Genomic DNA, 16,001 nt, shown 5'->3' on the forward strand with positions numbered 1-16,001 from the left:
TAACCACACGGTGTGAGAACAATGGTAGCAATGATGGGATCACAAAAGAAGGACACCCAACCCATTTTACTTTATCTACCTTGTGTTCAGAGAGAAGTTAGTCAGTTAACCTGTCCAACCTCTGCTTGCAATAAGTATTACCAACCTCTGGTCTTTTCAAATCAAAGTGCAATTGTATTTCAGTTCCAGGAAACTTGTAAGAAGAGGTATTCATCTTAATAGCTACAGTCAATTGCACAGCAAGGGAAAAGAAATGAGCAGAGAAAATTCAAGAATGAGAAATAGATTCATTTATGGATGTGTGGCCCCACTGAAAGGCCAAGCATTTTCGATACTTCCTCCACTGGCTAATTTGTCTGTGTGGGATGTAGCGCTCTATGAAATATATTGAACATGTGAAATAAATCCAAAGTTAGAAGCCAGAGTGAGCCAAAGTTCAAGCAGTCTTCAAACAGGACTTTCCCTTTGAGTTACAGAGGTAACTTATGTTAACTGGATCAAGACACAAAGGAACGAGTTGGTGGAATGAGTGAAGGAGGCATTTTGGTGGCGTGGTTAAGAGTTTAGATTGTGGAGTCACCCTGCCATTTACTCCCTGTGTGTGACCCTGGACACATTACCTAGCCTCTCCAAGCCTCAGTTTCCTCATCTGTGACTCTGGGAGTGATACTTGTAGGCATTTTACAGGATGACCAAGAGGCTTTACAAAGACAAATGCATGCACACCTGTGTAAAACTTTTGAGATAGGAATTTGTGCCTAGCACACAGTGATCTGAATAAACATTAGCTGTTTTTATTATAGAGATAGCCAGGTCTCTGCATGGCTAGAAAAAGACAAAGAGTGGACATTTTCATGACTTTTTTTATCTAAAAGGGAAACGGGGGTAGAAGAGGGTGCTGATAATTAAACCTTGCATCTCCTTAGAATAGGAAACATTGACAAGAAGAAACCAGGAGGAGTTTTCACAGACTCCAATGACTGTAGCTAGGGGCAAAAGTCTCACGTCAACAGCAAGTGGCAGCCAACACCCCCTGCATGGCCCCTCTGCAGCCCAGGCTAATCGGACTGGGGTAGCACTAGATCAGAGTCGGCTTGGTGGCACGTGACCTGTGCTCAGAAAGGACCCATGTTTGGTTTAATGCTCTGCTGTTGCCATCTTTGAAATTCTTAATAATTTTACCTTGGAACTTGTGTTTGTAAATGAAGTCCCAAGGAACAATGGAGCAGAGGACACAGGAAAAAGAAAACATGTTATATTTTAGTACTTTTAGTGGCATTTTTTTGTGTGTGCTTTTTGAACAGGGAGTTCTGCATTTTTACTTTGCACTGGGCCCTGAAAATTAGATAGCCAGTCCTGATCAAACTAGAGAACTATTCTTTTTGCCTGCTCTAGTAGGCCAGGTTACCAATTTGGAATCTGATGGTTAAATTGGGATTCAGTAGTGATCTAACAACTTGAGGTGAGCCAGGGGTCGTGGTAGGAAGCCAAAAGCACAGCTGCAGGCCTGGTGGAGAGGAAAAGGAACTCAGTGTCCAACTGGATGGGGGTGGTCAGGGCAGCCTCCAGCGCCTTGAATTCCATCCGGCTGACGTGGTTTCAGAAGCACGACGGCCCGGCAGTCTGAGTCACGTTACACGCCTTGTGAGCTGAGTATCCCTGGGTAGCAACAGGGGTTCAGGCAGACTGGGTTGGTGCCCACCAAGCAGGCCAGGAAATCCCTGCAGACCAGCCCAAGGATCGCATCATGGGGACACAGAGTGGGGTACCTCCAGAGCACTGAGCCCAAGTTCTCTTTGTGGCTTAGTATTAAAGCTTCTCATTCCAGAACTCCAGCAGGACTGTTTCTTATCCCCAAGACCAAATATGATGAATGCCCAAAGAGATTAATAGCACAGTTAATCATAAATAATAAATTAATGGCTATGTTCTTTGCCAATGGTGCTAATCACGAATAATGCTTGTTACTGACCATTATGACAATCATAGCAGGGAGCTGAGTCCAACTTGGTCACAATTCACTGGAATAAAACAGGCAAGATCTTGATAGGAGGAATGTTCTAGTGCTCTATAGTACTGTGGGGTCCCTATGGTTAAAAATAGTTTATTGCATATTTTCAAATAGCTAGAAGAGAGGATTTTTAATGTTTCCAACACAAAGGAATGATGAATATTTGAGGTGATGGATATGCTATTTACCCTGACTTGATCATTACACATTGTATACATGTGTCAAAATAGCACTCTGTACCCCATAAATATGTACAATTATTGCATGTCAGCGAAACAAAAAATAAATAAATAGAAATAGATAAATGATTATCACTATTACTAGAATATATCTCCTTGCTTTGGGAAAGGAAGGTAACCAAAATTTGTTGGGTTCTCATCCTGTTCCAAGCCCATAGCTGTTCGCTCTTTACAACTAACTAGTCTGTGAAATGAGCTTATTTTATAACTGAGGAAATCGAGACACAGGGATGTTAATTAACTTGCCCCAAATCCTATAGTTCATAAGTGACTAAGCCAAGATTTGAACTAAAGATGTCTGGTGCAAAACCCTTGCCTTTGCTAGGACCAAGATACCCTTATCTTAGGGGCATGCTGTAGCTGGTGGTGCCCAGTTAGGAGTTTCTGTCCATACCTCAAACTCTTGGCTGCTGCTGTGTTTGAAACCTGTTACTTTTTGTCGTGTCTCGTGGCCTCTTCCCATCTCTGTTATGACTATTGTGCTTTCCCAGTGGTTTTCACGCATTAGACCCCCATGGATCTGGGTCCCCCTCATCTCAATCGTTCTGGTGCTCTCTTGTCAACTCTCACCAGATTCCCTGTGTCTTTGAGTTTGGTTAACGGGTTTTATTTGATCAAATGCAACAGTGAGACTAGAAGGCAGGTTTTCATAATTTATAAAAGAAGAATACAACCAGCCAGCAAACACGGGGTAAAACATTCAAGCCAACTAGTAGTCAAAGACATACCCAAGAAAACAACAATGACAAAACAGCCAAGAAGAAAAAGTGAATCATGATACCTAGTGCAGGGAAGGAAGCCCTGTGATTTGCATCTGATTCCCAGATGGCAGAAGGATAGTCACTACCTTTGTGGAAAGCATTTTGGGAATCAATATCTCAAGCCTTGAAAGTGCTCATTGATGAGCACAGTTCCTTCAACCTTGTAAGAGCTCTAAATGTTGATGAATGAAGAAATGATCTCCCATCTAGGTCTCTATCCCAAGGAAATAATCAGAGATGAAATCATAAATTAATGACCAATCCAATTTCAATAATAGAACAATGGTTAAATTATGCATATATGAGGTGTAATATTATGGAGCCATTAAAAATCATATTTTAATGAGTATTTGACAATATGGAAATTGGTCATCCTATAAAGCAAATTGAAAAATTCTCTATACAAACTTGTATCTATGTTGTTCCCTAGTTCTGTAGAAGAGCATGTATTTGGCACCATTTGCTTATTCAACAAATACTTATTAAATGTCTTCTGTGTGTCAAGCACTGTGCTAAGTTCTGGGTATACAACATAGACAAAACATAGTCCCTGTGCTCAGGGAACTTACAGAATATTAGGGGATTCTGCGTTAACAATCACATAAATCAATAATTACAAATCCAATGATTGCTAGGATGCAAAATTAGTATGGTAAAGAGAGTTCAATATTAGAACCCAATTTAGGTTGGGAGATCAAGGGATATGTTCTCTGGGAAAGTGGCTTTTAAGGTGAGCCCTGAAGAGGTCGCCCAGTGAAGGGCAGGGTGGGGAGGAACATTGCCAACAGAGGGACCCAGGGATGAAACAGGCCACAGGAGGCAGAGGCAGGAGGCCCATGAGGCTGGAGCCGATGAGTGGGATTTCACAGTGATGGGTCCAGATTGCCTCCTGAGTGCAATGGAACAGGTGCCATGGAAGGGTTTGGGGCAGGGGCCAAATGCGATCCAGTTAACACCTCCAGAAGATCACTCTGATTGCAGGTACAGAATGGCTAGAGGGGAATTCTCTGTAAAAATAATGAGTGAATGGATGAAGAGGCCACATCTGCGGGGTGCATGAGGGGTTCACAGAAGCCACACCTGGCACTCTACCCAGATGCTGAACTAAGACTCAGACACCCACAGATCATGAACAGGCCATGGCATTTCCCACATCCTTCTGCCTCCTAACCTTTCTTTGACTTTGACAGGATGCAGCTCCACTCATCCCCTAACTCAACTCATCTTTGAATGCCAGAGGAAACGGGGCTCCTCCCCTCCCCACCACTATGCTAAAGTCGCATTTTAAAGTCAGGTGTTGGTTTGAACTAAATGAACCCCTGTTCCAAAATCTAGAACTGTAGTTGCCAAGAACTAGGGATTCAAAGAATGCAGTGAAATATTAGTGGGTGCCCTGGAATAGTTGGTAGGTATAGCAAATACATGGGGAAAGTTCTCACCAACTTGATCTCATGCTAATTCCAAGTGATTCCGTACAGTGCTCTGTGAAGACCCGTGGCAACTTTCTGAGCATCTGTCTTGCATTTGCCTAACAAGTTAATTAACACTTTTTGTCACTCTGGCAGCTTTGGAGGGGAGGGAGGAGGATGTGACAGCCAATGCTGTCTTGGCTTAACCCTGCGTTCACCCGACCCAGGAAGAAGGGAATAGTTTAGCATTTGTCAAGATAGACATGTCCACGCTGACCTCTCTAATTCTGTCTGCAGCTGGGGCACCCAGGGTGACTTCTCCACGACCCACGCCCTGCCGGCTGTGAAGGTGAAGCTGTTCACAGAGAGCACAGGTGTCCTGGCCCTGGAGGACAAGGAGCTTGGGCGGGTAAGCACTCCCTATCACATGTGGTATCCAACAGAACTCCAGAGAGTGAGTGTCCCCAGCTGGGTCCCCAGTGCCTGGGTCACCAAGAGGCAACATTGCCAAGTGCTGAAAAGCCTGGCTTTGGGGTTTAAATCCTGGGCTCTACTCTATATTAGCTGTGTGACCTTGAGCAAATCCCTCAACCTCTCTGAGCCTCAGGTTCTCTTCTATAATCCTGGGATAACGAGACTTTGCACTGCAGAAGACAGAGCAGGGGTTCTCAGCACCATCAGACCCAAACATCCTTTACATTTGTTATGCCGTTTACTATCTTAGAGTGAAATTCTTAGATGATTTAACTGCCTACCCAACTAACAATGTGAAAGTCAACACCATGACATAAAGGAGAAACAAAAGGAAATGAAATAATAGCAAAAACCTTCAACATATAAATACTTAAAGACCTAAAGGCTTTGCTTGCTCCCATATGGAGAGTCACTGTGAAGGGGTCAACCGAAACATCTGTCGTGGAGTGTGGAGGTGTGCTGGGTTGGGGACTCCTAAGCCTGAGGATCAGTAAACTGATTTACTGAAATGGTAAGCGACTCTTGGTAAAGTTCCCTTGACTTCCCTGGAAACATGCCAAAAATACTTTGATTTTAAATGTAAGACAGAGTTAGGATCTAGACCCAGTGCATTATAAACAGGTTTTTCTGCCTCCCTTAACATCCAGTGGGAGTATTGGAAAGTAAGGTGGGCTGCAGGGAGATTCCTCACTGGGGAGGATTATCTCGCTCCTCGCAGGAGGTTTAGCATCCCTGGCCCCCGCCCATTCAATGCCAACAGAGACCAGCACCAATTATCTTGTCCGTCAAAATGTCCTCAAAATCTCTGAAACACCCCTGAGAGTTGTGGTACCCACCCCCTTGAGAATCACTGAGGTAACAGAGGAATTTCTTCTTGTGTCTCAGCCATTGACTCTGCACCAAGCCGCCATTAGTATTTTCAGAAGTTGAATTTGCCACTTGCTGGCTTAATTTGCTTCCATGCCCCCATGCCCCTTATGATAGTCTGAACTCTTTAGCAGGGCCTACCGACATGGGTGGAGTCCGGCTTCTGCTCACCTCTTCACCTCCATCCACTGCACACTCTTCCTCAGCATCGATGTCCCAGCATCGATGGCCAAACTTCAGTCCCTCAAATAAACCAACGTCTTTCCCCCCTCAGGGGGCTTTCTCTCTGCCTGGGGTCCTCTCCTCACCTCCCAGCATTTCAAAAGGCCTTCTCTGCATAAATGCCACCTCCCTGGAGAGCCCTTGCCTGACAACCCATCCTCCTTCCCTCGCTATCTCGCCCCCACCTCCACCCCAGTTCACATTCTCCACTGAGCTTGTCACCAATGAGACAAAGAGGAGAACTGATGGAAATGTTGGCTTGTCTCCCCCATTGGATTGTAAAAGCTCCGTGGGAATAGAAATCTATTTTTTTCACTACCTTATACCCAGAGCCCAGCACATAGACTTTCAATACATTTTAGTTTATAGTGGTTGAATGTATAATCCTTCCTGAAAGTTATGTGGCCCTAGCCAAGGCATGTAACCTCTCTGAGCCTCTGATGTATCACCTGTAGAATAACAAGAGGCCACCCCTAGACAAGCACACCGGCACACACACCTCACAGTGTCAGCCAGAATTCACATCCTGTGCTTTCTTTTTTCCTTTTTTTTTTTTCTGGTCCATTTTCCCAGTGTGGTTTTCATCTATAGAATTGATGTGACATCATATTACTAGGACATAGACCACAGGTGGAGGTAAAACAAAAAGTTAATAAGGCTAATAGCAAAAACAAAACAGTACCCCTCCCAGAAAGGGGAGGAGGAAGATGAAAGAAAAGGTTTAGCTGTTTTCTTTACGAAATGACAGGTATTCATTTCTGTGCCTAGGGGAAAGAGAAACACACACACACACACACACACAGTGGGGAAAGTAGCCTGCCTTTAATTTCTTCTCAAACTTTTCTTTTTGCAAGAAGGTGGGTGTCAAGAATCATGAGAGTCTCAGAGACCCACCCACATATTAATGTTAGAAGAGACGAGTGTGACTGACCAGTCCAGGGATGCTCAACCCATTATCTATGAATGGGCTCCACAGGACGCAGGATGCCCTGGAAATCCTTTGCAAATATGTGGGGGGTGGGGAGCTATGTGCATTTTTCCAGACTGGCTAGGTCAAAGCATTCACCAGCTTCTCAAAACTCTTCCCACTCAGAAAAGTTAAAACCCCCCGGCTATTCAAATCCTTTGTTTGATAGAGGAGAAAACTCATTCCCCAGAGCCACCCAGCCAGTTAGGGGCCTGTGCGTCACACACTCACCACGGGCCAGGCCACTGTCCCCAGGACATCAAGGGCAGCCCCTCCATGCCCCTTCACCACAGCCCCACTGAGGCAGGCACGGTCATTACCTCTCTTGTGCAGATGAGCTGCAGCCCAGAGGGTTCCGCCACTTGCCAGGAATGATACCGACTCATCTACGGAGCTATTTTCACTACACTAAATTGTCCTAGGCAAACATAAAACCCGGGGCTCTGCTGTACTGGTAAAAGCCAGGAGCTTGCCACAGCCCCACACTGGCACTCATTTCGTAATGATTCATTCTTTCCTCCAGCCCACTCCCACATTCCCCCAGATATTAGATGATTCTTCCTTTGCACCAAACCAACTTTCCACCAACTGCAGCAGAGTTGCTAGCCGAGCGCCCTCTGCTGGCAGCGTCTTCACTGGCAGCAGCTGGGTGCCCAACAGTGCAGTCTTTTAATGTGAGGCTGTTCCTTGGAGCCCACAAGGGAGTGCTTCTGTGCTCCGATTCTTCCCAAGCTTAACAGACCCACACTCAAAATTCAGAATCCTGGCGTTACACTCATTCATTCGACCATTTTTTAGTTTGTTTCATTTGTCTTATGTTTCATTTTTGTTAACCTTTTTATTTGAAAAAAAAAATCCATGCATATTGTAAAAAAATAAATAAGATGGGTAAATAGTAAAAACTAATGATCTCTTCCACCTTGCCCTGGGATCCCTTCCCAAAGAAAAATCTTGTTTTTGATTTATGGTGTATCCTTCCCAAAACACGTGGTGCCTGTTCAAGCATAGCACATATAAGCATATATGTATATATCCCTCTTTTTTAAAAAGCACAATTGGAAGTTACTGTCTATATACTGCTCTACATGTTGCTCAAAATATCAACATGTTTGGAAATTAATCCATATCAGCCCATACTGGCCTGTCTCCTTGTTACATAGCTACGTAGTATTCTGTGTGCACATATTATATTTTATTTAACAAGTCCTCTATTGGTAAATTCTTAGATTATTTCATCTTTGGCTATATAAACTGCTTCGGTGAATGGCCTGGAATTTATTTCTTTGTATATGCATGTATGCCTATAAGATAAATTTTCAAACAAAAGTATTTTGCTGACTGAAATTTGACAGATACTGCTGACTGTCCCCTAAGGAGCATGCCCAACTGATACTTCCACAAAAGGCATAAGAGAATGTGTTTCCCTGCACCCTTGCCAATGCTGCAATACGATCAAACTTTTTTTCAATAATTAGATTGTGGGCCCGCTGTGTCCGGTCATTTGTGCTGTGCACAGAGCAAATAGGAATAAAAACAGACACAAATCCTTACCCTCACAAAGCTCATGGGCACAGACATAAAACCAGAAATTATAGTGCAGCGTGGGAAGTGCTCTAAAGGATACCCAGAAAGGAAGCACATAGCCGAAGGCAGAACCCAGTCTGAGGGGCAGGGATGCCTTCCCCTGGGGATGCAAGAGGCAGGGAGAAAGGTACAGGCTAAGTTGTGGAGGGGATGGGCCAGTCAAAGCCTGGGGTGAAGCATCCCCCACCAGGCCCCGCCTGTGTGCCCAGACAACTAGGAGAAGCTGTGGCTGGCTGGAGGGTGGCCTACTGCAGGGGATGGGTCGTGGCGGCCACATCAGTGTCCCCACGTCAAAGCATAGCACACATGGGCCTCGGCTGAGATGACAAAGTGCTTGATTAGCAGCCTGGAATGTCCAGATGAGGTGTCTGGTCTCCTTGGGGCTCATGTGCACCCAGAAGGACCCTTGTAATTCAGCAGAGCTGACATGTACAAAGGAATCATCAGCCCGTCAGGGGCATGGCAGGGTGGGGACAAAGAGGAAGACAACTGCAGTCATTTCATGTCTCCATCCACCCTGGAGAGACAGTCTCCCCAGCGAGCAACCGCGAGGGGGAAGAAGTCTTTGTGGAGCGGCCAGTAATGAGCTGCGGCCATTTGCGACATGAATGGACACCATATTGCCAGTGGGAAGCATGCCCAGAATCCATATGGCGGAAGGCCTGTTAACGAGCTCCGGGTGCCCAGAGTGCTGCTCCTGCTTTGATTTTGCCAAATGGGCAGGAGCAGAAGGAAGCCAAGGGCCTTTCCTGCTGCTGTTCTGGCCTGGCTGGGGCTTCTCTTACAGCCCCTCCCCTTCTTGGCTCCAGCACATCACACCCCTGCCTCACTCAGGCCACACTAGCTGGGGTCCCTCGGTCCCCTCACTGGGATCGGCAGCTCCCTCCTCTCCAAAGGGTTGGGACTCAGGGTGTGGCATGAGATTCGGGTGATATGTAAGAACAGGCAGTTCCTTGAGGGAAAGCGGAGGTCTCCACGACCCAGCGACACCCTGACTCACTCATTTATGGCCAGCGTCCATCCTCTGCATTTTGCAGTTTGCTGGTGCCAGTAAAGTGAATTTATGCATCTTATGACATAGTTTTAACTAAATGGACTCTCACAAAGTAAACAAATGGCCTAAGAAGATTACTGTCGAAGGGCTCTGATTTGAAGGTAATACTAGTAACACGAGGCTGGTGACCTACAAGAAAGTGGTGGAGTTGACACCTGACCTACTAGCAGGAGCTCGGTCACCCATATCATGAGATAAATCAATGCCAACGTCATCAAATAGGACAAGACGTCAGTCAAGATGTTTTGAAATTATTTAGAATACTTGAACTGCAGATTTACAGCCAATATTATTAACAATGCAACTTGCCCTAAATATATGTGATGCCTTCAAATATAGCTACTAATAGTACACAACCACCACACCTAGCGAGGTATTTGAAAATATATAGCATTTTTTAAATCTTTAGCCCATCTTTTATTTGTGAGTATTTTATGATATGTACAATAAGGTAATACAGTAATACAAAGTAAATACACATAATGTAAAATGTCAAAGGGTCAGGCCCAGAATCTAAAGGGATGGGAAATCAGCACAAATGAGGCATGTCAAAGCAAACTGATTTTTTGTTTTTCCGGCCATAGCCTCCTACCTTTCTCAGAGGTCTTTTTCCATAGGTGCACAAAAAGCCATGTATGTCCACCCTCCAAGCGTGGGCTATGCGTGCATGACTGGTAAAGCTGATATAGCATCTAGAAGGCCAGAGTGTGCACCCCCGAGACTCCGAGCCCCTCCCAGCTGCCCCCAGAGGAGAAAGAAGTTCAGGCGAGGAGCCCGCCTTCCCTGCACCTGGAGAAAATAAATGCTTAGAAAACAGCCAAAGCAACATGCAACAAACCAGGGCATGCTGCCATCACAGAAGCAAATCCTAGCAAGCCCAGCTTTTGTTGTGCCTATATTTAGTTCATGTTCCCTTAGTTTAGGGGATTTTCTAAATATTTAACTCCTCCTGGAGTGCATGTTCCCCGGATCCCATGTGGCTCCTGAGAACTCCATCACCACAAAATGAAAAAGGGATTTACTGGGCTACCTACTTCTCACTTCACGCCCAGCATCCGAGACAATGAGAACTAAGGCAGAAGACCCAGATCAAAGTGCCATCTCTGAAGCACACCAGTGAAAGGCATTTTCTAGGAGCTGATCCTTCGCTGAACTGTGTGCACCTTCTTCCGTGCCAGGGCGAGGTTGGGTGTTACGTGATAGGATTTCCAGTCCAGGGGAAACTGGGTTGAAATGTGTGACTCTAAGCAAGTCCCTTCCTTTCTCTAAGCCTCACATTTCTCATCCATCTAATAAGGTCCCTTCCATTTTCCCCTGTGGCCTTTAAGGAATTTCTCCTCTTGAAATAGTGAAAGAAATCTTAGAGGATGGAAAAAGTAGACTGGGGGGGCTCCCTAATATGTAAGGATATGTCTTCCTTTCATACTTCCCTCTTCTTAGGTGAAGATGAAGAGGATAATGTGTGGACGGCATTCTCTATTCTGGGTTTCTTTAGTACTTCTGAACTTTAGAAAAGTCAAAGCAGAATCACAGAAATCATGATCTTTACTTTTACAAAATTAGCCAGAAAGGGAGAGGGGGAGGAAGAGAACGCATTTCTGTCCTGAGGCCTGGCTGCTTGCCTCGAGCCAGCTACAGAGCGTAGACGGAGCTGTGGCTGGCGGACCTGTTCAAATCACTCCACTCCTTAGCATCAGAGCTTCTAACCTATGAAAACATAACGGTGCTTCTGTTTTCTGGCTAAGATGGTTGTCCTTTTCCCTTGCAGGTTATTCTCCATCCCACCCCGAACAGCCCCAAGCAGTCAGAGTGGCACAAAATGACAGTCTCCAAAAACTGCCCCGATCAAGATCTCAAAATCAAACTTGCCGTCCGAATGGACAAGCCTCAAAACATGAAGCATTCCGGGTAAGTGTTTCTTCGCCGAGTGTGATTTTGGACGCACATCCATTCGTTTCTCAAAACAAACATAAAAACCAAAACAAGATCTTCAGAGAACGATGTGGAAACAAATATAAAGGATTCATGAGAAGTCGTTAAAATATGTGACTATGATATTTACTACAATCTTCCTCAATTCTTATGATTACTGTATTTGCATTTTTCTGTCAAGGTAGAATTATTTCCTTCTCTTTCTGAGGTGGTATTTCCAACACAATTCAAAACCCATTAGAAGCATGCTAGGTAACTCTGTCTTGGGAGGTTTTATAGACTCAGTGTACCTTGTCCTTCAGACTCCACGACTCACTCACTTGCACCTTAATCCACAAGCACTTCCATGAGGTGTGAGCAGTGGCCATTGGCCACCTTCAACCAATCAATTCACATCGGATCAATTTTAGCACAGCATTTAAATAAATGGGCAAATAAATGGAAAATTTGTGATTATCTTTATTTTTTTAAGACTTGAGAAAAATGACCAATTAAGTAATTTCAAGTAGAGCAAAAAGAATAGGTTAAAAAATATAGTTTTATTTTACAGATCAAGCCATGATTTATACATAAAATATTTATTGGTAACTGAGTATTTGCTAGCCATGGCCTGTTAAACTAAATCACTTGGGCCCTGTTATCTCGGAATATGACACTGAGAGAGGAGTTGAGCCATATAATTCCGAATAGCGGAATGTTTAACCAGCTAAAGGGAATGGATTGTCCTTCAAGTGTTCTGCAGGTACCCTTTGCCAACCAGCTATCATTCTGCTTGGCCCCTCTGGTCCCTAGAAAGTCGCATTAATTCTCTCTTGGATCTATGTATGTTTATGATAGGGTTTTAAATGCTAAAACTGCCATTAAGAGTGAGAATTCATCGTATGTACTAGAGGTTCACGGAATTCATGAACCCACTATCATGGCCACTCATTATGACAGGTGTAAACAGAGGCATGTGAGACATCCATAAGCATGTGACCAGGTCAGGAAGTGACTGTCCCAATGGGGTGCAGACCACAGCAGCACACAGTCAGAGAGTGAAAAACAGTACCCTAGTGATGGAGCCTCAGAGTGCTAGGAAGCAAAGAAAGCCCAGGGTTCCAGGGAAAGATAGGTACCTACCAGTCAGGGCACCAAAGAGGTTCAGGTATGAAGGGCTCCAGAGAAAGCAAAGGCCACCCATGAGCTGGAGACCGGTTACTGAATTTGCATTTTTGCTGTCAAGGTAGAATTATCCAAGCTCTGGCTTGGATTTGGGGAATTTGCATTGCATTGTCTTGAGGCCAAGCTATTCCAAACTTGAGATAGGATTATGGCAAAACTTTTCCATTTAGGGGCATGAAAAGGCCTTGGAGAAGTGAGCCAGGCCTTAAGTAGACACTCGGTCTTTTGTCAACTGCCCATGATGAAGTACAAACAGCTCGTCCTCAATTAGCAACTTATGAAATGTTTGAGATCAACTTCTCCTCCTCCTTATCACACTCTTGGCATATATTTCAAAAATATTAATGGAATTTCTCTCTAAAAGCTCTTCTCAATGGTAAACATCCTAGTTTTAAGACAAAGGGGTTGAGAATTCTGTTAGGTTCCTGTAGTACACAGGAAAAGATCCTGCATCTTTAGCAAAATACTGCCTTGTAAATACTAAGTAAATATTTGCTAAAGGAAGCAGCACATCAGTGAGCAGGATGGAGGCAGGAAGAGAGAGGGAAAGGAGGAGGAGAGGGCAGAGAGAAAATAGAAAGAGAACAAGAATAGGAATGAATGTATCTGTCCTCTAAACTGCTTTTCTTTTTTTCAACTTCCTTAAAAGGATCAGTACCTCAACCCACGTTGCAGGACTATTCTAGGAGTTTTACAAACACCCTCCCATTTATTCCCCACAGCAAGCACTTGACATAGGTATTGTTTTGTCCTCACTGGACAAATTCCCACTTCCCACATTCTCTTCATTCATGCTGTTGGAAACGGAACTAACTGATTGGGATTGAGGAGTTTTTCTGATGATGCATTTGGAAAACTATTAACATATTTCAGGCTACCTCGACCCTACAGATGACAGAGGACATATGTAGCTCACTTTTGACAGGTTCCATAGCTATTTCATATCACCAGACTGCCATTTAAAAATTACCTCTGCCAGGAAATATGCTAGGAAAGCTGAAAATAGCTCTGAAAGTGAACAGTGGATGCCCTAATAACACCGTCAGACCCAGTGTGACCTAATGTGGCCTACGTCAGGGGTGAGCAACCTTAGTTGCACAAGGGACTATTCCGAGAAAATAAAAATATCTGTGGACTACATTTTTCTTTCCTTAGATTTAAAATAGCTGTATTGAGCCCCCTTGTGTGGAGAATGAGGAAAGAGCTGTCAGAGCAATGTCACAGCTTCGAGAATGGGAGAGAGAAAGGAATTTTTAAGAAGCACAGTTGAAGTTATAAATTGTTTTAATGTTTTTTGAAATAGAAAAGAAACATCAGAATCACTGGGAATTACTCCTGTTGGTGTGCACTGTGGCTCCTTGAATGAGCCACTGGGCCATTCACAATATTTCTTTAGGGAATAGAAAAATGTCAGGGAGAAAAGTCAACACTGCTTTTTGACCTTAAAGCATTAGTATCTGGACATATTTATTTAAGGATTAGCAACTGAGTAGGTGGGTAATTTTCATCTTTTAGGTCCATATGGTGTTTTCAAATTCAGGAAGTGCCTTCACATCCGTTCTCTCATTCTATCCCTGACACGGCCTCCCAGGCATCGGGTATTATCATTCTCCCATCTTAATAAATGACCCCTCCCTTCGCCCGGATGCCCAGACCAAGAACCTTGGAGTAGTCTTTGACATTTCTCTTTCATTATGGCCCCTCAGCTCACCCTGCATCAAACTCTTTCACTCCACCTTCGAGATAAATCTAGACTACTGATGGCCACCCAGCTCTGCCTCACCACTGGCCTCCAGGCCTCCATCACTGCTCCCTGTCACATGTTGCTCCCACCTTGGAAGCCATCCCCCTGCTTCTGCCCTTGCCTCCCTGCAGTCTGTCTCCTACCCTGAAGCCAGGGGAATTTAAAAACAAAAACATGAGTCAGATCCTGCCACTTGAATGCTGGAAAACCTCCAGTGACTCCCCATTTTCCTTCAGGGTAGAAGCCAGTGTTGCTCCTGTGACTCCTGTCTCACCTTGATCACTGTTCCAGCCACTCTGGCCTCCTTGTTCTTCCTCAAAGGCACTAAGTACACCCCCACCCCAGGGCCCTTGTCCCTGCCATTTCTTCTGCCTTGGGTGTTCCCTCCCTCTCACCCAGATGTCCAGGGGCTCACCTTCATCTCTGCATGTCTCCACACCTATCAGAAAGCCTTACCCGGCCCACCTGTGTCCTCCCTCTCTCTTACTCTGCTTTGTTTTTGCCAGAGTACTTACTGTTACCACACATGTCATAATACTTCTTTGTTTATTGATTTGTTGTCTGTTTTCGCCAGTAGACTGTGAGTTCCCTGTCAGAAGAGATATTTTTCTCCTTTGTTCATGGTACCTTAGTAGAGGGCCTGGCATGTAGCAGAAATCCAGTAAGTTATTTGTTGCATGGATGAAAAAGTAATTAAATGAATCCCCACTTTACAGATAGAGAAACCGAGGCTCAAAGTGGTGAAAACACAGTAAGAATTATATCTGGGTCTAGAATTATTCCTTTCAGTTCAACCATAACTGAGGACCTGAAGCTTGACTAAAAATACAGAGCTCCGCATGGCTTCACTTTGGATTCATTCAATGAACCACAGTCTACCAACCAGAAGTAATTCACAGCAATTCCAATTTTCCTTTTATATTTTAACAAACCTCAAAGGGGATACAGTTTATAACCCTCAGCCATCTTGTTAAAATCCCCTTTTCTTTTTTATTTTCTTAGCTGTGCCACTGCTCTAGACTTCTTGTTCTTCAAAACCATCTCACTCCTCTCTCCTCCTTGTAGATCTCCAAGACGCCATCTTATCCTCATAGACTCCGAAACCAGACTACTGGCCTGGACTAATTGAATATTTTTAGGATTCCATTTTATCTCCCTTGTTGATTTGTTATCTATAAATGTCAATTAGATCAAGTCAGTTGATAGCGTTATTCAGATATTCTGTACCTTTATTTCCTATGAATGACTAAGAGAAAGGTATCAAATCTCTGACGGTAATTTTGGATTTGTTTCTCCTTGCAGTTCTGTCCATTTTTGCTTCATATATTTTGAAGCTCTGTTATTAGATGCATAAACAATTAAGGTTATTATGTCTTTTTGATGAACATACCCCTTTATCATTATGCAAAGATATTCTTTATCCCTGGTAACATTCTTTTCCCTGAAATTTACTTTGTATGACAGTAATATAACCACTCCAGCTTTTAAAAAAAACTGTTAGCATGGTAAATCCTTTTCTATCCTTTTATTTTTAACCTATTTGCATCTTTATAAAGTGCACTTCTTATAGACA

General features: G+C 44.0%; 1 protein-coding gene across 10 annotated transcripts in view; it reads left to right on the forward strand.

Moving 5' to 3' along the window:
* Positions 1-16,001, forward strand: part of CADPS (calcium dependent secretion activator) — a 440,985-nt gene that overhangs the window by 254,070 nt on the left and 170,914 nt on the right. For all 10 annotated transcript variants that reach the window (XM_045529934.1, XM_045529931.1, XM_045529936.1 and 7 more), the window contains 2 exons: positions 4,718-4,829; positions 11,357-11,496. In XM_045529934.1, the coding sequence (XP_045385890.1) occupies positions 4,718-4,829; positions 11,357-11,496 (252 nt within the window). The remainder of the gene's footprint in view (positions 1-4,717; positions 4,830-11,356; positions 11,497-16,001) is intronic.

The sequence above is a fragment of the Lemur catta genome, chromosome 18, assembly GCF_020740605.2.
Source record: "Lemur catta isolate mLemCat1 chromosome 18, mLemCat1.pri, whole genome shotgun sequence".
NCBI classification, from domain to species: Eukaryota; Metazoa; Chordata; class Mammalia; order Primates; family Lemuridae; genus Lemur; species Lemur catta.